Source organism: Callorhinchus milii, unplaced genomic scaffold, assembly GCF_018977255.1.
Source record: "Callorhinchus milii isolate IMCB2004 unplaced genomic scaffold, IMCB_Cmil_1.0 Scaffold2, whole genome shotgun sequence".
Lineage (NCBI taxonomy): Eukaryota > Metazoa > Chordata > Chondrichthyes > Chimaeriformes > Callorhinchidae > Callorhinchus > Callorhinchus milii.
Window position 1 is genome coordinate 25,723,890 of NW_024704743.1, and position 24,692 is coordinate 25,748,581.

At 43.1% G+C, this 24,692-nt stretch overlaps 1 protein-coding gene across 1 annotated transcript in view; it reads left to right on the top strand.

Annotated features, from left to right (window-relative positions):
• The window catches only part of LOC103176233 (solute carrier family 12 member 7), a 194,131-nt gene that overhangs the window by 145,944 nt on the left and 23,495 nt on the right, over nt 1-24,692 (top strand). Inside the window, exons 9-19 of the mRNA XM_042346217.1 lie at nt 3,458-3,532; nt 4,060-4,203; nt 5,507-5,638; nt 7,880-8,026; nt 8,738-8,792; nt 9,516-9,646; nt 12,802-13,043; nt 15,079-15,290; nt 18,065-18,232; nt 20,281-20,379; nt 20,923-20,980. Coding sequence (XP_042202151.1) covers nt 3,458-3,532; nt 4,060-4,203; nt 5,507-5,638; nt 7,880-8,026; nt 8,738-8,792; nt 9,516-9,646; nt 12,802-13,043; nt 15,079-15,290; nt 18,065-18,232; nt 20,281-20,379; nt 20,923-20,980 — 1,463 coding nt within the window. The remainder of the gene's footprint in view (nt 1-3,457; nt 3,533-4,059; nt 4,204-5,506; nt 5,639-7,879; nt 8,027-8,737; nt 8,793-9,515; nt 9,647-12,801; nt 13,044-15,078; nt 15,291-18,064; nt 18,233-20,280; nt 20,380-20,922; nt 20,981-24,692) is intronic.

Here is a 24,692-nt window from a genome sequence, read left to right on the forward strand (position 1 = left end):
ATATTGGATGACAATTGGATCCTTCTAAATCCAAAGCTTGAATATTGAAGTCTATATCCGGTGTTGGCAATCAGCCGACACCAGTAGGTAGCCAGGGATTGGGACCATGTGACCAGTGGACAAATTAAATTTTACTTTTTGGTCATCCAGGTGTCTGGCACACGCAGAAACCCATCACTATGCTCAAAAGTGCCAGACTGAAGGTTCCATGCATCCCATCCCCACATGGAAATTTCCTTATCTGGAATGGAATGTACTACCTCTTCCCTGGAGGAAAATGGAGAATATTAGGAGCAGGTTGGCAAGAGCCAAGGCTTGAGGACCCCAGAGTGTGCGTTGGGGTACTGCTGGAGTTCAATCAGCACAATCCACAAAGCTTGCCTTTGAAGGTACCATCTGGCAAGCTGTCCCACTACTTGTCCAGCTAGGACCATCCTACCTTTTAGGGTTTTGGCTTGCAGGGCCAACAGGAGATGAGTGCGAGTATTCCCTGCTCCCTCCCAAGTCCTGCCGATGAGCCAGGCTGACTGTGCTGTCACCAGCTGTGCCCTGGAATACTGCAGACCCTCCTGGCTCAGGAACCAGACAACCGAGACCAAGACAGAAGACTGGCTCAATTCTAATAATCTGTTGCCAAACAGGTCACCTTGGAGCCAGTTCAGCTCCAAGGAGACCCCGCTTACCTCCCCCAAGGACGATGGTCACTAGTTGATCATATGGAGTCCTGTAGCTTAGTGGTTAGAACGCTCGCCTTGCAATCGAGAGGACCTGGGTTCGATTTCCGGCCAAGGCAAAATTTTGGGCAAGTTTCCTTACTCCACACTGCTCTGTTTACCAGCAGTAAGTAGGAACTCGGTTGTTAGTTGATTGGTAGATTGCTTTATTTGAAAGGGTAATAATCCCTTCAAAATAAACCAATAAAATAATATTAATAAAAAATAATGCCGAGTTTCGCCCACAAAATATACTATCAATTCACTTTACAATATATTCTGTGAAGCGCTTTGAGATGTCTCGAAGACATGATAAGGTGCTATATCAAATGCAAAGATTATTATTAAGTGGCTGAATTGCCAAAGGAATGTAGTACAGTCCAAGCTTGCTTGCGATGGTGTCAATTCTAAGAACAGATTTGCAACAGATATTGCAGACATTGATGCCATGTTTTGGAGATGAAGCACCCGCTTGTTTTTCGTCTGTGAAGGTAGGGGTCATTCTAAGTGCAAGAAATTTATGTATGTTTTGTGAAAACAGCAATGAAACATGGCTGAGAACACCACGTGGTCACAAACTGTAAGTCGCTGTGTTAAGAGCGATACCAGTTTGCGACTGAAATGGCTTGAACCAAAAACAAAACTGCGAATAAATCGTGATATTGAAGGCTGGACAATAAATTAATATTGATCTTTAGTTTGATGTAATGTCTTTTGATCGAGAGCATGACTTGTGTGTTTTGTAGATGATTTATGGCAACCAGTTTGTACATGGCAATATCCCGTATTGTGGAGTCCTGCAGCTTAATGGTTAGAGCACTCGCCTTGCAAGCGAGAGACCTGGGTTTGATTCCCAGCAGGATAAAACGTTGGGCAAGTTTCCTTACTCCACACGGCTCTGTTTACCTAGCAGTAAGTAGGAACCCGGCTGTAAATCGATTGGCGGATTACTTTGCATGAGGTAATAATCCCTTAATAATAATAATACTAACAATTCTGATTGCTCAATCAGGACTGTTTGTGGGACACTGATGTGTGCAATTGGCTGCCTCATTTCATCCACAAAATAGATAATTCACTTTACAGTATATTCTGTGAAGCGCTTTTGAGACGTCTTGAAGGTGTGAGAAGGCGCTATATCAAATGCAAGGATTATTATTGCTATACACAGCTGTGAAGTTAATGACCACAATGTTGGCTAGGGAATTGGGATAAACTACAAATTGTATCTTAATGGGAGCTTTGAGTTGTATTGGTGGCAGGTTCACTGATATTGTGTATGTTTTTGAAGATCATGAGAAGGCTTGATCCTGGGATGTCTTGTTTTGTGTTGCTCCAATGGGGAAGTGCCTGTCCCCGGCACCACCTAGTTGCACAGTTGTAGTAATAATAATAGTTAAGCACCGCAAAGTCCCACAAACGGCCATGGAGTGAGTGACACATTTTATTTCGGGGGCATTGTTGGCCTGGACATCAGGAGAAGCTCCCTTCGCTTTTCAAATAGTGCCTTGGGATCTTTAACATCTACCTGAGCAGGGACCGCAGTTTAATGTCTCATCCAAAGGATGACACCTCCAACAATGTAGTGCTCCCCCAGCCTTGTATTGGAATATGTGAGATCATAGTCCTGATGTGGGGTTTTGAACCCACAACCTTTCAATTCGGAGGTGAAAGTGCTACTGACTGAGCCAGGCTGAAACATGGCACAGTTGGTACGCTGAGACTCTGCCCCGCATGAAGAACGCTACCAAGTCAAGCTATTTTGTTGTAGAGTAAATGGGCTGAAGAAGTAATCTCTTCTGGATAAGGTATAGCTAAAGGTCCCTGATTTTTGTCTTGTTTCCCCCCCCCACCCCCTCACAAAATGTTTCGAGGCAAATTTTGGTTGTGAATCATGGAAGTTGAGTAACAAACCTAAGTCGCTATTAGTGCACCAAATGCATTGGTGACAGTTTGTGACTACTGCATTTGCAAAAATAAATAAATAAATTGTAATTGAAATTAGTTACAAAGATTCAAATTCACTAAAGTGAATGGACACAACAGTGGACACATTGTGAATGGACACAATGGACTCATCGCAAAACAGCAAATTTGGTGCTTTTAGCAGTGGAGCAGAATATCTACTAAACTGAAGTTAAAGGAAAAACTGAGTTTGGGGGGTGAGTTTTGTTCACAGCTGCTACCTTCACAAGTGCATTTTGCACAAATGCCCTCCAAATTTCTTCTTCTGCACTGTTGCATTGCCTTTATTTGTTGCTGGACACTAGAGTGCTGCTTTATTAAATGCTGACTATCCACATAGAGAGAGAGAGACACACATACACACACTCACAGAGCCGGAGAGCAAGACATACACACAAATAGACAGCTGAGAGAGAGACACGCACACACAAAGCAGAGCGAGAGCGATGCAATCACATGGATAAAGAGCAGAAACAAAAAAATAATTATGGTGCACTATTAATTTACGTTGTTCACTCAGACACAGATTTATTTCCCTCCAGAGTTGGTCATGATTCCAGATGACAGTACGTATTTAGAGCATGAACAGCACCCGTTTCAAAACCCAATGACCTCCATTGCAGATGATTACCATTTATCTTGTGGGATGTTGACAGCGCCTTGGGACGTCCTCCCGACGTGAAAGGTGCTTTACAAATTTAATTTGTTTTGTTGTTAATTGAGGAATAATCAAAGTCTTTCTTTAAGCTCTTTAACTCCCTTCCACTGGTGATACGCAGGCTCTAGGTGACCCCGAACAGAACGTTAAGTTACGGATGAGCAGTAATAGTGCGGGTGAGAAGCTGCCCATTCAGGTGGATGTTAAAGATACTATGGCATTATTCGAAAGGAGAAGGAAGCTTCTCCCAGTGTCCTGGGCAACAATCCCCCAAATAACATTGGTCATTTACTTCATGGCTTTCTGGACGACATTGTTGTGTGCAAATTGGCTGCTGTGTTCACCTACAAAGTACCCAATCACTACACTTTACTGTAAAAAGTAAAGTATCAGTCCAGCTCAGCGGTAGCACACTCCACTCTGAGTCAGAAGGTTGTGGGTTCTGTCCTGTCTGTTCAGGTGAACATTGAAGATCCCATGGCACTACACAAAAAGAGAAGGGAGTTTCTCCTGCTGTCCTGGCCAACAAAATTTCCTCTTTGCCCGTCTTCACACCTGAAGTCTTTCTTCTTTGAACATGCCCATGTCCACTCCCCCTTCTCAGTACGGGGTCAAACTATGCCATTGTTAAACACTCTGAGATGCTACCCTGAGTGAAGGATGCCGTATAAATTCAAGTTGTTGTTGCTTACTTTTTGATTATCTTAAATTTGTGCCCCACAGAAACCAAGGATAATTGCTTATGGATTGATTTTATTTTGTCTGACACTAGGAGATGGCATTCCCAAAGAAAACAGCCCATTTATTAACAGCACGGATATTGACGAAGGAACCATGTATGAGGGGAAGAACTTGGCACTTTTTGAGGTAAGATAACTGGCTTACTATCTACTGGTGTAATCCAATGATGTTCCATATGAGGTAACTTTATTCCTTTATTATTAAACCCACTCCATTTACAATCATAATCCAGCATTAAAGAATACCTGGACTTCCACAAGTTTCAGTAGGGTCTGATGTACACAAATCTTTGATGGGTTCAATTTCATGTGTTACAAATGCACAATGAATAGAACTGCAATCCACGATATGATGATTAGCACTAGCTAGAGGTAATTATCACATCACGGGCAGCATTTTTCAGCCCACGGGTTTTGTTTCCTTTTTTTTAAACAGAAGAGTGGGACAAACTTGTGATTTCTGTATAGACGTGGGAACAAACCTGTCTTGGTCTCCTTGCAAGTCTCCATGCAATTCTGATCATCAAATTGGTGAAATTAAAGTGTGCAGTGTTGCTATTCTTCAACCCCCCACCACCTCATGCTCCTCTACTTTGCAATAACTGACCTTTGTTTTCCTATCCTCGTTCCTCCTCACCATTAGTAATTTGGGTTAGTGTGAGAAAAGTTTTCTCTGTAAATTGATAATGGATCTCTTTCATTTATTGCAGCTCTTAAATTAGAAGGTCACGCTTTTTGGATATCAATCTGATTCATCTCTGTCAAAGACTGGGTACTGATTCTGCTAACGAGGCATAACAAACTTATTTAACACCGAGGAAGGGAGAAAGGTCAAAAATTGCTGAGAGTTATTCAACGTCTAGGGAACATAATAGGTTTGTTTTGCACAAAGTTCCATGAAGTCTGGGTGTTTAGCAAAGAGACAAGAACAACAACAGATTGCATTTATACAGAACCTTTTCATGTCGGGAGGATGTCCTAAGGTGCTGGACAGTGAAGGATTTGCACCTGCGATGAGGGTTGGAGTTGAGGGAAGTGGAGGGTAAGGGGGTGGAGGAGGATGACAGAAGGTTAAAGAGAAGTGGCGGAGGGTTCAGGGATGGAGTTCCAGAGGGTGGGGTCAAAAAGGCTGAAGGTCCGACAGCTGATGGTGGAGCGAGCAGGGCGGGAGATGTGGAGCAGGCCAGTGCCTGCCGAACGGACAGGTTGGTAACATTTTAGTAGGTCGCAGAGGTAGGGAGGATGAATGTGGGGTTTAAAGCACAGTTGAGGGTCAAACAAGACAACAAGGTTCCGGACTGGCTCAGTGAGGTTGAGTGTGCATGCATGAACAGTGATGCTGTCAGTGCCTGCGGTGTGGAAGCGCATGGTTACGTGTCAAAGAACATTTTGGAAAAGAGGAATATTCTTCTCCCAATTCTGACCAACAGGAGGAACTGGACAGAAACCCAATGGTGTCCTCCCTGCTCAATAGACTGGCAAACTATACGAACCTCACCCAAGGTGTGAAGGAGCATGAAGAGGCGGAAAACAATGATGGACCCAAAAAGAAAGAGGTTAAGGTAAATGCATTGCCCTTTCACCTTAGGCGGACATTAGGCTGCTATTGTTGGGATTTGTAGGATAGCTCTGACCAAATGCTTTCTGTCTGACTGCCTTGAGACATATGAATCTGTATGGGTGCCACAATTAAGCCTTATACTTTATATTAAAGAAAATGATCTGATGCGTGGATCTTATCTTCGGACACAAATAAAGCATTTATTTTAAAATGCTTTCAGTGCAGGGGGTCAGAATGAATATGTGATACTTTAGATTACTTCTGTTTAAGAACCCAGGATGGGATATGCTGTGACAAGGTATTGTGGAGCATGGAGACTGTCTGAATTTGTGTGGCTCCATCGTGAGCAAGCACAAGGGCAGTCAGCACCAGATATATGGGGATCTGATTCAAATGTTCTTTGCGTTGTGTTTATTTTTACTCTGTACTTTTTGTGAAATAAATCATGGATTTATATACGTAGCTGCCTTATCGCAATACAGAAATTAGTAAGGGTTCTTATTTGCTGTTTAAACAGCAGAAATTCACAACAGGATTTACAAACCTTTTAACAGAGATTCAGCTGGAAACTGGCAGTGCTTCACAGGCAATTCCTACTCCAAAGTTCTGCAATTTTGTGTGGCATTAACTGACTGGATTCCCTGTTAGCAACTGAGCCTTTATTAACTTCAATGCAGTGCTGGTGAGCACTGCCTTTTGGTTAAAGTATTCCAAACTGAGGTCCCATCTGGCTGTTCTTCAGGTGGACATTAAAGATCCCAAGTGCTTCACATGATTACTGTAAAGTGCAGTATCGTGGATGCTGTTGAAGAGAGACTCTGACACGCTTCAAGCATTCCACATGCAGTGTTAGCGCCAGATTCCCACAATTTCTGCCTCCCGCATTCCCCCGATTTAAAAAAAACTAGTTCATCAGTCTGAGGACAAATATTTCAGTCACTGTATTATCCTCCCATCCACACCCCCTCCCACTACTTCATCACATTGTCAACACCAAAAATGATAATATTATCCATTCCAAAAGTCTTCTTCCTTCTGTTACCAAGTGATTTGTTCAGGTCCATAAATAGATCCAAACTATGTATTGATAAAGGGCTTGTGGAAAAACAGTTTGTTCTAAAACTAGAGTTCTGTGGCTTTATAAGACGCTGTCTCAGCTATAACTGATGCCTCAAAGAAAAGCCAAGACCTAGTTCACGGCACTTCCCAAGAGGGATAGAGTGAGTGCCTACTGTCCTCAATGGTGAGTAGGATATGAGACATTTTTGCTGATCCTCAGCTCACACAGCGATAAGGTCTTGTATTTAGAGCTTACAGGTCAGAGTGGATCAGAATGAAAAGTGTTTTCAGCCACTTTCAGATGATTATCTCAGTTTTATATCCATGTACTGTATTTCTGATTGTTACTGAGGTTTGTTTTTGGTAGTGTCAGCTTCTTCAATAATCGATGACCTCCCCTTACAGCATGCATTTTGATATCTTTCAAGGTGTCAGCCTTGCTTAGTTAGTAGCACTCATGCTTCTGAGTCAGATTATTGTGTGTTCAATCCCCATTTGGAGACTTGGAATTCATATAGTCCAAGTTGACACTCCAATGCTGCATTATTGCAGGCACTATACTTTGGATGAAGCGATAAACCGAGGCTCCATCTGGCTGTTTAGGTGGACGTTAAAGATCCTATCCAAACAGAGAAGAGAGGTTCTACCGTTGTCCTAGCCAACAATCCCCAACAAATTAGTAATTAATTGCTGTTTGTAGGACATTGCTGTGCGCAAAATTGTCTGCTGCGTTTTCAAACCACTTTACAGTATATCCTGTCAGGTACTTTGGGATGTCCTCCTGACATGAAATGTGCTGTAGCCTTTTGTTATTATTACTATTACTATTACTATTACTATTCTGGACTGTCAATTGGAACTTTAAAGGTGAACACCTATTTGACTCTACTTTTAAACACTGTGATCAGATGTCTTATCAAGGCCACTTCTTCAAGCTGCTCTCTATGGCCAAGGCACCACCTACACAATAAGGTCCTTAAGCACTGCGCTTGTCGCTGAGCACACCCTTCCAATTATGGGAACGTTGTACCGTTCAGTGGTACTGGTTGGTTTATACGATGAGTGGGAATCAATCTCACAGTGGTGGCAAGGGCCGCTGTCTTTGTGATCCACCACCTCAATGTAGCCAGCATTGGATAGACGCTTGGAGCCAAGGTTTAATTCATTCTCTAATGCCTTCCAGGCTCCTCGAATGGGGACTTTTATCGGAGTCTATCTGCCGTGTCTACAGAACATCCTGGGAGTCATCCTATTCCTACGTTTGACATGGATTGTGGGGGCTTCGGGAATCATGGAATCGTTCTGGATTGTCTTCATGTGCTGTGCCTGCGTAAGTAGTCTTGTCCCACAAAAGCTGCTGGACGTGATAAATTGACCTGTTACAGGGAGCCAGTTATTGTGTGGATGGAATTAGTGCGTTACATCTGAAATTCTCTGCCCAGACTACGTGAACGAAAGAGGAATGTCATCATTGGAAGGAAACCTCTCCACTTTCTTGGTCAAACCCATCCAAAGGAGAAACACTGGGTTCTAAATTTTAAGACTAACAACAGGCTTTGTAACCAGAGGATCCTGAACGTCTTTCCTGCTGACCCTCTGGACTCCACTCCCTCTCCCAACTCACTCCCTCGCTCAAAGTCAGTGTCCAGATGGAGTTCCAGAGGTCACTGGTTACAAATCCTGTGAAATTCAAAATTTGGATCACGCTGTGGAATTATTGAACCTCGTTCGCAATGATGTATTTTTCACCTTTGTGTGTGTGTGAGAGAGAGAGAGAGAGAGAGAGCATATGTCCCAGCACCTTGGGACGTTCTCCCAATGTGAAAGGCGCTATACAAATGTAATTTGTTCTTGTGTGAGAGAGAAAGAGTGTGTGTGAGTGAGTTTGAGAGAAAAAGAGAGTGTGTGTGTGAGACGGTGTGTATATGTTTGCTCTAGGAAAGGGGTAGCTAAAATCATTTCTGTCTGTCGCTGAGGATTTCTCTGTGTGATTACTGTACTGATTTCCAGCTAATGCTCAATGCTGAGTCTCTCTCCACAGACCTTGCTGACTGCCATATCGATGAGTGCTATTGCAACCAATGGTGTGGTGCCAGGTAAATTAAGATTCCAGTAAAGCAAAAAAAAGGCATCTCCTAGTGTACATGATCTGTATTTTTGGTCAGAATTATATTGACCTTTTATTGTCCTTTTACTGTAAATGGTGGCTACATTAATGTTAACAAAGGGTGAGATTGCTGGTGTTGGGATCTTCAGAGCTCCCCCCTCCTCCCCCCCACATAAACCCTGTCCATTGTATATGCTGTTCTTTTCTATTGAGGAGAACAGAATATTGTCCAGAGACTATATTGGGAAGGTTTACCTGTTCTCTTTGTTGTTGATGTGGTCGCAAGCCCCTAATCTCCTTTAATGTAGGGGTTCCTGAATTGCTGGCCTGCATGGAGATGCCTAAACATTGGAGAAGGTCTAGCCACCAGAACTGAAGGCACAACCATGATGCTCAAAATGAACGTATCACATGTGCTCATTTGTTTGTGTGTTGCCATCAACCCTGTAGAGTAACTACCTGCCTCCTTATCCCCTCCCCCAACTACATTGCAAAGGGACACTCACTATGAGTTGAAGCAACTTAGCTTTGCAAACACCGTACCGGTTTCTTTGCATTCAATTCAGGAGAGGTTGATGTCTATTTTATTACTGTAACACTGTCGAGGACTTTGTACTTGCTGACGAGATAGTTTATTAATTTCTGGATAAACCAGTTCTAGACTTTTACTAGGCAGGCCTGCGTTATTCACACATTCTTCCTGATTTCACAGCTGGAGGCTCCTATTACATGATTTCAAGGTCACTGGGTCCCGAGTTTGGAGGAGCAGTGGGAATCTGCTTCTTCCTCGGAACCACCTTCGCTGGAGCCATGTACATCCTAGGAACCATTGAGATTCTGTTGGTGAGTTGCCCTTGCTGCTCTTTGCCACTAAGGTGCAGACAGCGCATTAATATTGTCATGTGGGCTGAAATGTTTTGGAAAACAGTTGTTTCTAAAGAAAGGTCATGTATGTTTTTATATTTAAAAAAAATGTTTGTCTATATTTTGCAAAATCACTATTGATTATGTCTGGGAATATCCTCTCTTGTTCCCACCTCACCCAGATATTTTCATATCATACAAATTTTATCCATGTAAAAGGGAGGAGATAAATGTGTTGGCTCTCACGTGTACTTACCCCACAGGCACATTTCCCTCAAAACGCCATTGTCTGTTTCCGTGCTGTAACAGTGTATGCAATCCTAAGTATTGGGATATTGGGAGTAGAAACCATGGATGCATCAGTCTTTTTGACAGGAGATATGATTGTAGTTGGGTAAAATAATAGCAGTACTTTGAGATGCACCAAGACAACGGGAAACAGGAAAGGGATTCGAGTATGCGATAGGGCAAATTAGGGCAAGGGAGGTTGTGACCAGGAAACTGGACTCATTTAAGAAACAACCGTACACTGCAATAGTGAGTTTGGATGGTTGGTATTCTGGATGAGATCATTAATGTGCCAAATGGCCTTCTTCATCCAAGCCTCTCATGGATCTTGTGACTTCTCACAGTCCTTAAGGTGGAGCCTGCCACCTAGAGGCCTGGCTAGGAGCTGGTGAAGGGCCTTACAATCAAAGGCAAGTGATGTGAGTTGTCTTGGGAATAGGATGTTCTCCATCGGTGCAGCATGAAAATCTTTGGCTTTTAATTTCATTTCTAAACCAGATAAGTTACCTAATGCAACACAAGATGACTTATTTTCGAATCACATCAAGAAATAATGCAGAGTTAGACCACGCTACACAAAAAATGTCCAGAGTGACACAATGGCAAGTTTGGATGGGAATGGGAATGAAGGCTGCTTTGCCAGATATGATGTACTTGATGAGAACGTTTTAGCTAAAATAAACTCATCACCCAAGTGTTCAGGGAGGTTCCTCTCCCAGAACTGTGCCCTCACCCAAGGTCCTCACTGCCTGTAGACTCCTCACCTGGAATGTCCCACAGACTTCCCTTTTAGAGGGATGCCTGGATGCCTCCTCTCCCTCCCCCCCCATTCCCGAGAAGTTGAGACTTGCAGTAACACAATGATAGGAGCACAATCCCCACATTGAGCCCATTGTGCTCCCCACACCGGAGCCCAAGTAAGTGGATAACAGACAATACTGAGTGTTCGTGACCATTGAAATGAGGGTAGAAATCATTGTTCATATTCTTGTACACTTGCCTGGTGCACAGTTCAGCCAGTAAAATACACCTAATGCCTTGTTCAGTGTTTGAAAACCTACCCAGCGTGAAGGGAATTATATCAATGCAAGTTGTTTAGAATGTATAAATTGGGGTTGAGCAATGAGATTCCAAAGCCAATACCAATGGAGAGGTTGAGGACTTCTTTGGACAGCAGATTATTAAACAGCTAGCTGGCTAACAGAGTTACCAGACAGACGGACAATCTCCCAAGTTCTATGCGTGTGCTTAGTTCACGTGTGCAGAACTCTCCTTAGCCCCCACCAACGTGATTAATAGCAGGAAGTATAAATCAGGCTTTCTGCTCTTAATCACCTTATTGCTTTAAGAAATATTGCTTTGCTTCCAACAATCTAAATAGATCTTAAGATAGGAATGATTAAGCTGTAGAATTTGCTGTGTTTTCATCAGTGAGTGATCCCAGTCTTTCCCGTGATTCATTAGTGAAATGAAACCTAGACAGTCTAATCTAATGTTCTATATAATATACCCTTGCAATGAAATTTGTGTCTTATCTATTCAACATTAAGTCAATTTTGGCAATGGGGATGAAATAACATAGCGATTCCTGCCAGTAAGTGAATGTGTGTCACACCAACCTACAGAACCCGCTTCAATGTACCTGGCTGTTTGTTGACATAAGAGCTGAGTTCTCACATATCAGTATGATGCCCATTCAGTTACCAGCCAGAGTTTGTATCTGCAACCTCCTGTTACAGATATCAAGGGAGAAATACAATAACAACAAATTACACTTGTATAGCGCCCTTCATTCGAAATAAGACCCAGGGCGCTGGACAGTCAGAGTTTTTGAACCCGAACTGGGAGTTGGCCTCAGGAGGGGTTGAGAGCATGTTGGGGGTGGGAGCGTGGCTGAAGGCACTTTTGAAGAGGAAGGTCTTTAGACGGGACTCGTAGGATGCAAGTGAGGGGGTGAGGGGGAGGGATTGCAGGATTCAGTTCCAAAGTGTGAGGGCAGAGATGCTGAATGCCTGACCACCAATGGTGGGGCGGGAATTGTGGGGAGGGCCTGAAGCAGGCCGGTATCTGTTGAGCGGAGGGAGTGGACAGGCTGATATGGGGTTGTGAGGTAGGGGGGAGCAAGACCATGGAGGGCTATGAAGGTGAGAACAAGAGTTTTGTACTCGATTTTCTGAGGGATGGGGGGAGCCAGTGAAGCCGAGCAAGAACGGTGGTGATTAGCATCTGGGTCCAAATTTACTCAATTTTCTTAAGCATTTCAGAACATCCAGAATTAGGCAAATTCTCAAATACACAAGCTTCACTTTGAAGCATGTTTTCTGTGATGCTTTAAAGAACTTACTTCAAAATTAGCTTCAAAATTAAGTGGATTCTGAACGTTCTGCTAAGAAAGAAAGAAATAATAAATGTAGACCTGGATGGAATTTCTACCCCATTGTGTTGTAGACCCCCCCATTGGAGATTTGTCCATCAGATAACAGCACGAATATCAATGGAAACATTCAAATTAAGTATTGGCTCAAACCTCAAACTGCCCGTTGTTTTTTNGGGGGATTTTGACAACTTCTGATTTGTGGTTCACCGCATTTTTCAATCCAATCCCACCATCGGTGGTCGGGCATTCACCATCCCTGCTCCCACACTCTGAGCTCCAGTTTGTGATGGATTGGAGGATAGAGTTCCATAGTTAAAATAACAAATCCAGTTTGCAAAAAAAGTTGCAACGCAGAAACTGGTATTGGTACTGAGCTGTTGTTCAGTCATCTGGGGTACAAACTGTTGACACTCCTCAGGAGGCTGTTGTACAGTGTTTTGGTAACTAGATTGTGTTGTGTTGCTTCCAGACCTACATTGTTCCAAGTGCAGCTATATTCAAAGCAGAAGACCCCAGTGGAGAAACCCAGGCCATGCTGAATAACATGAGAGTTTATGGGACGTGCACCATCATTGTGATGGTCACAGTGGTTTTTGTTGGAGTCAAGTACGTCAACAAACTGGCTTTGGTTTTCCTAGCTTGTGTGATCCTTTCCATCCTCGCCATCTACGCTGGTGTCATCAAATCTGCCTTCGATCCACCAGACTTTCCGTAAGTAAATATTTTGGACAGTTGCATGAAAAGACTTGATGCGTGGAAGATTCTTGCATTGTCTAGAGTTTTAAATAAAATGACTCATCTTGTTTTATTTTGTGTGGGGAGGGCGGTGGAGAAGGGAGATTTCTTAAGCGGGATCTCCCTGGAGCTGAGCTGGCTCTAAGCTTGTATCAAAATATTAGAATTGAGCCCAGTTCTCTGTGGTGGTCTTGGTAATCTGGGCCACTCCAGATTCTAAAGCGCTCTGGGATTCTACCCTGTGTGAGGGGTGCTATATAAATGCAAGTTGTTGTTGTTGTAATCTGGTTCCTGAGCCAGGCAAAGTATTCCAGGGCACTGCTGATGACCAGACCAGCCAGTGTAACTCATCAGCAGGTCCTGGAAGGGCAGACAAGTCACTGGGGATGGGGATTCTTCCCACTTGGTTCCTTTTAACTCTGTAAACCAAAACTGTGATAGGTAGGGTGGTCAGAGCTTTTTTATCTGGTTAAACTCCCAACAGTTACCAGAATGTCTTGGTTCTTGCCAACCTTGTGTCCCTTCAGGGAGAGAGACACTCCTGCCAAAGACATTTCCATTTGTAGCTGGCAAAAGATTATCTAGTTTGGAACTTCTGAAGCATTGCGATGGGTTTATGTATGTGTCCATCCCTCAGCTAACAAAAAGACAAGAAACAATTTAATTTTTGATGGCTGCAATTTCTCCTCCCCAACTTATATTCTTCTGAATGATGATCCTCTCTCTCCTGGTATTGGGAATGTGTGTGCATGGAAAGAAGCATACATTTGATCTTTGTGCAACATAGCGTATTGTTAACTAACCGTGATTCAGTTGCATTGATTCTTTTAAATTAAAATATGTTGTGCCCTGAGAATGCCAAACCTAATGAACCATTTCAAGCAAACATTACTTTCATTTCATAATGTTTCATGTAAGAACAGGAAGGGTGAAAGGAATTTGCTAGTATTGATGATACAGACTAAATAGTAATCTTCCTAAACTCTATTCTAATACGTTACCTAATGGTTCGAAGATTTGTGTATACATTGAATGAAGTGTACATTGCGAGATGTGATGGGATCATTATTATTTGTGATAATTATCACATTCTCAAAAAGATCCAACTGTGCCAGTATTATTCCCTGCTACCCTCCCTCCCTCTTTCTCTACTCCGTTTATTTGAGGCCTTGAGGAATGTTTCTGCAAAGGCAATGAAGCAAATCACCACAAGACATATCCTTGTATTTCTTCCATTCAACACTGGCATTTGTAAATACCGGAAATTTGCGATGGATGGAAGCCCTATCCCCCCCACAGTTGATGGGCTTCCAGGCATAATTCTCCACACTCCATCAAGCCTCTAATCAAGACTCTGAATGCACCATGAAATTTACCCAGATTCCTCCGTAGCATCAATGGGAGCCCTCATGTCAGAATGCTTCCATTCCCTCTAGGCCTAAATAATTGAGGCCACTGGATTGTCACATCCCAGATATACCCAAGAGCAATCAGGACCCCATTACATTAGTTATGGAGGAGACACCATAGAAACCTAAACATTTTCAGCACAGAAGGAGGCCACTCGATCTATTGCTATTAGTCCTCTAACTTAGTGGCAATTCGTCTACAAAATATATAGTCAATTCACTTTACGGTACATTCTGCGAAGCACTTTGAGATGTCTCAATGATGTGGTAAGGCATTATATCAAATGCAAGGAGTATTATTATTATATAGCACCCTTTAGACGGTTAGTATCTTGGTGGAGCAGAGGGAGACGAGGGACATGCAGAAGACCCGAGCCAGATGAGTGATAGCGAAGGATTGTGGAGTGGGGTGTGAGCAGATCAGAGATAGATGTAAGGGTGTGAAGTGATTTGAAAGTGAGAGGGAGTATCTTGAAACTGTTCCGTTCTACATCTGTGAACCCTGGCAAGAGCTGGGGTTTCTATCATATTTCTCGTTGTGCTGTTTTGTTTAGTGTATTTTTCTCTTTTTTCCTCCCTGACCCCTTCCTCCACCACCCCAGCATCTGTCTCCTTGGAAACAGGACGCTGTCTTCGCGTGACTTTGATGTGTGTGCCAAGTTTGTAACTGAAGGCAATGAAACAGTGACCACTCGGCTCTGGCAGCTGTTCTGTGACAGCCCCTTACTCAACGCCACATGCAACGAATACTTTGCACTCAACAACGTCACAAAAATTCAAGGAATCCCCGGGATAGCAAGTGATGTGATAAAAGGTGAGTATTCATCAGTCTGCCTGTCAAGGGTAAAGAGTTTCCAGCGTTGGGTGATGTCAAGTAACAATGGAGAAAATCCCATGTTTAACTCGCACTCTGGCAGGGCCCATACATATACTGACCTGGAGATGAGCTCACTCGTCAAAGCTCCATACGTTTACTCTGGATTAGAGGGTGTCCCACAGGTGCAAGCAGCACACTGTGCTTTCAGCCCTACTTTGTGGTCTGCAAAGGATATTGTTATAATAATTCAAAACTGAGCCTGCGTAGAGCAAAGCAACTCCAGCATCTTAGGTTTTGATACACTCCTGGTTTTAAATAATTTAAAGTTGTTAATAATTATTGTGCAGCATTTGATGTAGGCACCTTATTACGTCAATAGATACCCAAGCATTTCAGAGTTTTTCTGTGAAGTGTAGTTGTGACTGTATATGGGGCAGTCAATTTACACACAACAAAGATAACACTATCGGCCATGAAGTGAATAGCCGATTTAACTAGAAGATTGGTGGCCATGACATGGGGAGACACTCCCTTCTCAAGTATTGCCAGGAGATCTTTTAACTTCCATCTGAACAGGCAGACAAGACCCGGGTTCAACATCTAATCTGAAAGATGACAGTACAGGGCTCTCACAACTTTGCACTGAATCAAGAGGCTGGATGGTGCGTTCCAAATCCCCAAGGCAGGATTATAATAATAATATTCCTTGTATTTGATGTAGCGCTTTTCACGTTGGGAGGATGTCCCAAAGCGCTTCACAGAACACACTGTAAAGTGAATTGACTGTATATTTGTGGGTGAACGTGGCAGCCAATTGCGCACAGCAATGTCCCACAAACAGTCTTCTGACTTAGAGGCAAGCACGCTACCAACTGAACCAGGATATTGTTATCAGGAGGAAGGGAAATGTATTGCTGTGAATCATTGGAGTTGCTGGCAACAATAATAGCATTCATGTCATTCAAATGCTGATTTCCCCAGAAGCCTTCTTAACTCAACATCAAAATTTGAATTAGTAATAGTATATTTTACATTTGATATAGTGTCTTATATTGTTGAGGTGTCTCAAAGGTCTACACAGGATGTTACTGAAATGAGGTGTGACTTGTGTATTTTGTAGGCGAAGGTGACAGCCAATTTGCGCACAGCACACTGGGAGAAATTCCCTTCTCTATTCGAATTAAGCTGTCAACAGGCGCTTGAACACTGCTGGCAACTCCTATAACAGCATTTGAATGCCTGTTGACAGCTTAATTTGAATAGAGAAGGGAGTTTCTCTCAGCTGGCTTCAGGCCCAGTCATTGGGTAGGGGAGAAATTTATACTTGTTGCCAGTTAATACTGAAAATGAAATTGGCACGTGGGCAACAAAGGCACTAACTCCAGCCTTGATAAGAACAAAACTAAAGACAGTCAGAACTTTTGAGCTGGCATTTGGCCCAACTATTGATCTAATGCCAGAGGGGCAGGAGGGAGATGTCACTGCTGATAATTATCACATGACTTGTTGCATTATTTCCCCCTTATTTGTTTGACGTGAGAATTCCTATCAACATTGAACTGGGGAGCTCTTATCATTCGGGAGTAACGCAGACCATCTACTTACTTGGGAAGAAGGGAATCTGTGCTTCTGGTGGGCATTTACTGTTTAGAAGTACAATTTCAATTATGAATTTTAAAGCTAAATTACATCGTAAATTACTAATAGCTAATTCCCCTTGACCCAGCAGGTAGATAGGCCCCATCAGCCTGTTCAGCTGGACATTAAAGATCCCATGGCACTATTTGAAAAGAAATGGGAGTTTCTCTCAGCGCCCTGGTCAACCATTCCCAAATAAAATTGGTTGCTTACTTTGTGGTTGTTATTAAAAGTTCTGCCAAGAAATAATAAACTGGTGGAACAATCTCATTGTGCTGAATGGCCTCCTGCTTTTTCTGTTTTCTATGTTCCTATGTTCTCGTATACTGAAGTATCTTTGGCTAAGAATTGGTTAGATAAAGTGTAATGTAAGACCTCAGGAGCATACAGAATTGGGAGTTGAAATTGTTATGTCAAGACAGCAGTGGGTTTGACATACAATTCAATGACAAACACATAAATCCTGTTTCAGTGAATAATCTTTGTTCTGCAACATTTTGAAGAATTCACTGTGAGAAATCGCACTCGATTCCTGCTGTACAATGTTCTGTTTTCCAGAATTGTTGTGACTTTGCTCAGCTTGGTCCTTCCCATCAACGTATATTCATCCCCAACACCAGCAAGACGGCTCACCTGAGCAACGGGTTCCCTGGTGTTGGCAGCCTCCCCTCCAGTACCTCAGTCAAAGTGAGTGTCGGGGATTCCGGGGTCAAGGCAACTAAACCTGATCCTGTCCCCGCCTGGTGTTCACTTCACATAGCAGTCATCGAATTAGCATTCAGGAGCCAGAACTCTGTTTAATTTTCTTCCCTTCCCACGATTCTTTAAGGCCGTGGATGTTGAGTCTAATCGTCACTTCTTATCACATCGCAAGCTGAAGCCAGATATCACAACGTAAAGGATAGAAGATCTGGAGGATTCTGTGTCACATCACGTGGTGCTTTGATCTAAACTCCTGTGCGGTTATCGGCCTTGTGAATATACCGCGCTTTTACTGTCGTTTTATTTGAACAACAATGTGTTGGAACAGTCTTGGACACGAGCAATTTTTAAAACCTTTGGCCTCCCGACCTTTCCACCTGAATCACATTTGTGATTGCTTATTTAACCTTTTGTTTCCTTTTTCCTGTCAGTGAATGTTTGGAGTTTTTATGGGGATAAAGGAGAATTCTTGGAAAAGCCAGGACTACCTTCTATCGTTGGCTCAGAAAGTACAGCAGACCCCAGCCTCCCTTACGTGTTCAGTGACATCGCTACCTACTTCACTATGCTGCTTGGCATCTACTTCCCTTCTGTCACAGGTGAGATCTGTGGGACTGAGAAGGAGCTGTAAGGTGTATACAACAACAGACAACAATTTTACATTTGTATAACTTCTCTACTGTTTGGAAGACATCTGAAAGCACTCCACAGAGCTTGATGGTAGGCCTAGCTGGAGGTGGGGAGAGCTGAGGAAGGAGGTAGTTAAAGATGACCAAAAACTAGTTGAAAAGAAGTTCTGAAAGCAGGGGCTTTAAAGGTGGGAAGGGAGAGGTCAGATGGAGGGACTCTGGGATCGAGTTACAGAGATTTTAATGGATTATCGCAGTTCTTCCTCTCCCCCCGCTCCACGCCCCCCAACTTGTCATCCTGCTGCCTCTTCCCACCCCCCCCACTTGTCCTCCCCTCTCCTCCGTTCCGTGTATCATCATTTCATTGCTCGGGAGATGAAAGCTGATATTCAAATCAGACTTTCCTGAAACAAACTATTGATGTTCATGTGACCTAAATGCTGCAGCTTAAAAATGGCGTGAACACCGGATAAAGTACCTCCCAACTAACGTTGTCTTCTTCTGTCCTGTGGCTCTGACCTCCTCAACCTCTCCGGCCTATCCCTCATAGTCTCACCGAACCAGTGCACAACCTAGGAATCAGGTTCCTGTCCTGACGCCTAGGCTGTCCTTCCTTCACAGTTGTCCTTCCTACCCCACATCCGGTCCCTGGAAAAATGAATTCTAGCTAGACTCCACTGGTGGTGTGGGGATGACAGGAGCGAGAATATCTGATCATGGGCTTTCCATTACCTGGATTGTCTAGAGTCCTGTAGCTCAGTGGTTAGAGCACTTACTTCACAAGCGAGAGACCCGAGTTCGATTCCCGGCAGGGCGAAACGTTGGGCAAGTTTCCTTAATCCACACACACGCCTCTATTTACTTAGCAATAAGTTGGAACCCGGTTGTTAATCGATTGGCGGAACTCTTTTCCTTCAAAATAAATAATAATTTGGTTACTCAATCCACAACTGTTTGTGGGACACTGCTGTGCGCAATTGGCTGCTGCATTTCGTCCACAAACTATACAGTCAATTAACTTTACAGAATATACTGTGAAGCGCTTTGAGACGTTGCAAAGACATGATAAAACACTATATCAAATGCAAGTTTTATTTGATTTCAAGATCCTCACCCTTGTATTCAAGTCCCTGCATTCCTTTGCACCCCACTACCTCTCTGACCTCCTCTCTCCTCAAAACAGTACCTATGCCTTTGTTCCTCCGGGTCTGGCCTCCTCCTCGTCCCCCGAGTCCTCCGCTAAAGCCTCGGTGGCCGTGCCTTCAGCCACTATGCCCCGAGGCTCTGGAACTGTCTTTGTCTTGCTCCCTCCCCATTTTCAGGTCTCTGCTGAAGACCTTTCTTTTCGAGCTCGCCTTTGGTCACCTTCCTCCCCCTCCCCCTGGCTCGGTCCCCGGATCCGTTACTGTAAAGCGCTCTGAGACGCCGTCCGGCGTGGAAGGCGCTATATAAATCCTTGTTGTTGTTCGATATAGATCCTTTCTCACAGTCACAGTCAGACAGAGTAAACAGGACCTCGGAAATACATCAACAGATTCAATCTCATCCAGCCTGGAGTTGCAGTACAATGGGTTTTCACAAAGCACCTTTTGGATGGGAATATCCCACACACATACATATATATATATATAATATATTTATATGCACACATATAAATGCGCGAGTGCACACACACACATACACGCACGAACATACACATGTTTAAACACATAATATTGGCCTTTCCAAAAACTACATTTTGACCTGCTTTTCTTTCATGTATGCTTGATGATGGGTGATTACTGCTCATTATCTCAATACAGATTAATACTTCAGCAGAGCTTGAGGGAGGTTGTGGATCTCTATAGAAATTATGCAAATGAACGACAGCAAACAAAGGTTATTGAGATTAAACGGAGATTATATTTAACCATGATTTAAAAATGAAATTACGGAATCGTATAAGAGTGTGCTTATGCATAGTGTAAATGAAAGAGCAGTGGACTTGATTCTAACTGAGAAACCTTTTATTTTCCCAGGAATAATGGCTGGTTCAAACAGATCTGGAGACTTGAAGGATGCTCAAAAATCTATTCCTACTGGAACTATATTAGCAATTGCTACAACTTCTTTTGTTTGTATCCTTTGCCATGATAGTAATCCAAAGGTCCTTGAGGGGAGATGCACACTGAGGCAAACATGAAAGGGTTCTGAGCAACAACGTTTTAACATTTGAGCGATACTAATTAATATCCTTATGGTGTCTTTAGCAATCTGATTTATATTTAAATCATTGTATGCAGTGCTACTTTCTCTCCTCAATAATTTGAGAGGGTTTATTGAGAGGGTTTGCAGAATTGTGTGCTCATTCCGGTCATAGGAAGGTTATTCAATTTCGGTGGCTTTTTTTAAGTGTAGCATGCTGCATGGAAGAAGTGCCTTTGCAGGAGAACAAGTGATGGAGCTGGACATGAGCTTGGGCATTAACTCTTCCCCTTGCGATGCTTCAGGTCACCTTAGAAGAGCTGCCACCAATTGGGTGTTGGTGGAGATGTGACAACACATCTCCTTCTAGTCATGATTCCAGGACATGTTTTATGAAAGCTGTTACTTGCTTGTACATGTTATGTTACAAAATGGTTTGAATAGTGTTCCATATTTTCCTTAATAATCAACCAAAGACTTGACGTGTATCATATTGTTTGGAGCATGCATTGAAGGTGTAGTCTTAAGAGACAAGTAAGTGATTAACTCATGTTTAAGCCCGCTCAAAAGTTTAAAAAAAACAGCAAATAATCCGAAACTAAAGGATCTAATTTGCGAGATGTGTAACTTGTAACTTGCAAATCCTACAAGTGTGTCAGTTAGTCATCGGTTTGGTTACCAACCTCAAAATCTAATTTTCTTGGGAAGCACCTACCTTGAAATTGGCATCAGTCAGTGAAACTACCGAGGGTCAGCCTGAGGTGCATCTAGAGGATTCACTATTTGCAAATCTCACAAATTAGACCCTATAGTTCTTGTATTCTTCAGTTCTCTTTTGGTTTGTTGGATATCTGACACATACAGAAACCGTGCATAAGAGTAACTAAACCAGATATGAGAGTTCCATGTATGCCACTTACACATGGAGATTTCTCTGCGCCTGGAATGGAATGCGCACCGTCTCCCCCGATGGACATATCCTGCTTACCTAATCCGGAGAGTGTTAGGCACAGGTTGTGGGTTTAAAAGTGAGGACAAGGATCTTGAATTCAACCTTCCTGGGTAATGGAGAGTCAGTGAACAGGTCAGAGCACAGATATGGGGTCAACACGGTTGTGGGGTTTAAAGGACAGCTGAGTTGCTGAGGTTCCTCACGGGCTCCGTGAAGAGGAGTGTTCATCCAAATCGATTGATGCTGTCAGCGCCTGAGGTGAGAAGGCGCTGACGCATGAGAACTTCTGTCTTGTCGACATTCAAATGGAGAAAGATAGCGCTCATCCAGGCCTTGATGTCTTGACAAGCAATCGGTCAGAACAGCAGTAGTGCTATCTGTTAAAGATCCCATGAGCTTATTCAAAAATACCCTGAAGAGTTTCTCCCAGTGTCCAAGTCAATAATCCTCAAGATTAATGGTTAATTTAGTTTATGGCTATTTGTGGGACCTTGCTTTGTATAAATTGGCTGCAGTTTCTGCATACATAAACAGTCACTTCTTAAGAGGATACTTTTTAATAGGGTAATTACAGAACCTACAAACTCCAGTATAATAACATTAATGTTATAAATGCTATATCAAATGTAAATATTATTATAAGAAACATCTTGGATTTTGTAATGCCGTAGTATTACAAGGCTTGCATGCCTGTCAATGGAGGGTTTGTATCGAGGTAACCCTCTGTGGTAGTCTTGTAGACTAGTTCCTGAGTCAGGTAGGTCCGCAGTACTCTAGGGCACGACTGATGACAGCACAGCCAGCTTGGCTCATTGACAGACCAGTCATTGGGGGCAGGGGCTCTTTCCATTCAGCTCCTGTTAACCCTGGAAGCAAAGTCTTAACCAACAGGTAATGTGGTCCTAGCTGGACAAGCAGCTGGAAACCTTGCCAGACAGTTCTGTCAGTGGCCAGCTTTGCGGTTTGTGCTGGTTAGACTCCAGCAGTACCCTCAACACACTCTGAGGTCCCCAAGCCTTGGCTCTTGCCAACCTGCACCTAAAACTTTCCGGAATTAGGTAAACAGGATGCATTCCTCCAGGGAGAAAGTGCGCATTCCATTCCAATAAGTGGGAATTTCCATGTATAGGTGGGATGCTTGGAACTCTGCTTGGTTTGGATATTCTGAAGCACAATGATGGGTTTCTGCATGTGTCCAACACATGGCTGATCAAAAAAAAGGATGTAATGTAAAGATGCATCGAGATCAAAAGGGTCAAAGACAGGCTTCATCTGGATCTAATCCACTTTTTTAACTGCGATGATTGAATAATAGAATTGTAACTGGCTCGCACAATATGTATAGCTATGTGTGTAATATAAAGATTTGTTTGGCTGTGAAGAGGAATATTCTCTGCTTGTCTGCGTCTGGTCCACAGCACATATTAAACTTTTGTCAGTAAAGTTACAACTCTTGGCAGTGTGCAGCTAGAGCAGAATTTGCTCAGTGCAAGAGCGCACTGACAAGCAGAGAATAACCCCTCTAGTGATAGCTTCACTTATCAAAATAGAATTTTCAGTATGTTCACTTTAAATATAATTAGTTGATTTTTAATGTTTCTTTGGTTTTACTTGTCATTTGCAAGATAAATTAATAGGAAGTGCTTTTGCAGAGTGTACGGTGGTAAGTATGCATGCTTTGATATCTTCAAAGGAGTATCAATACTAGACGGATACAGACTCTCTCTATCAGTGCCTGACTGTGCAGCTATCTGACACAAATGATTAGATCAGGTCTCTCATTTCACGGTTAAGGCTCTCAGCTTAATAATTGACATGCGCCAAGAGTCATGGATGAGGATGACAGAGCTGAAAGCTTGATTTATTGTGTCGGAAATTCTATTTTTGCTCCTAGTCTATTAAAAGATAATTGGAAAATTGAACAGACATGCCATGAACGTATCGGCCTCTCTGCTAAGGCATTATGCTCTCATCTGTTTGATATGTGAGCAGCATACAGGGTTCTATGTATAGAGCAGCAGTTGTTGTACAATTTGTTTTGTTTGTTGGTTTGTCAGTAAGTTGCTTAGAACCCGTTTACATTGCAAATTCAAGAATGTAGGAGCAGGAATGGGCTATTTGGCCCATCAAGTCTTCTCCGCCAATTCATTAGTTTATGGTTGCTCCTTTTCTCTATAATCCTATTTCATTCTGTTTTCCCCCACAAGCTTCAACCCTTTTACTTCTCAAGTATCTTATCTGTCTCCCTCTTAAATTCCTTAATTGCTTGGGGTCTAATTTGCGATGTCTATTGAAGGAGTGAGAGGAGCCCTTTTAAGCCTCATCGAACAGCGGGCAAGTTGGATTGAGGTCAGTGATGTCCAATAGCTGCAAACTTTAAGTAAAGGCTGGAGAACAAGCAAAATGTCATCTCCGTGCGGCTGCCTGGCTTACCTGTTCTCCGGCTTTCAGACATCACCAGTCTGAATTGAGACTTCCCAGTCTGACCAGGGAGGCTGAAATTAGCACTTTCCAACTGTTTTACACAGGTCACAATTGCCACGTTATTCTCCATTCAAGCCCTTCTGGGTGGGTGCATTATTCCAAGTTCTCACAGCCCTCTGTGTGAAGAAGCTTCACTGAATTCAGCAACAGGCTCGCTGGCACAGTGACAGTGAGCACCACCAAAAGCAGTGGTTTCCGATTGTGCCTTAGCTTGCTGTCTGAAATGTGAACATAAAAGTTACCAGGGCCAGAGTAGGAAAAGAGGCCGGAGCCACAGCTAACATCAGAGCAAAGGGGTCAAAGGTTTCCTGTTCATAAAGTGGTTTTGCTGCCGTTCTCTTGCACAGATTCCTCAGTCACTGGGGAAGTTACGGGGATCAACAGAATGCTCTTGTGGAACCATTGCAAGAGTTTCCCCATGTGCAAGCCATTGCCTCTTGCAGATGTACGATTACTGTTAGAGACCGTCACCGTAGGTGAAAGGTTGGGGTGTCAGCAGAGAGGAGGGGGTGCTACTGTTACTCTGCCTTTGCTCTCACATGACTGGCTTCGCAAATATCAGTGGAACTAATAGTGATCGACTAATGTGGAGTCCTGTATTTGTGGAGTCCTGTAGCTCAGTGGTTAGAGCACTCGCTTTGTAAGCGAGAGACCTGAGTTCAATTCCAGACAGGATGAAACCTTGGGCAAGTTTCCTTACTCCACATGCCTAATAATAATCCCTCCAAAACCAATAATAAATTGGTCATTTTCAATCTACGACTGTTTGTGGGACACTGCTGTGCGCAATTGGCTGCCGCGTTCGCCCAC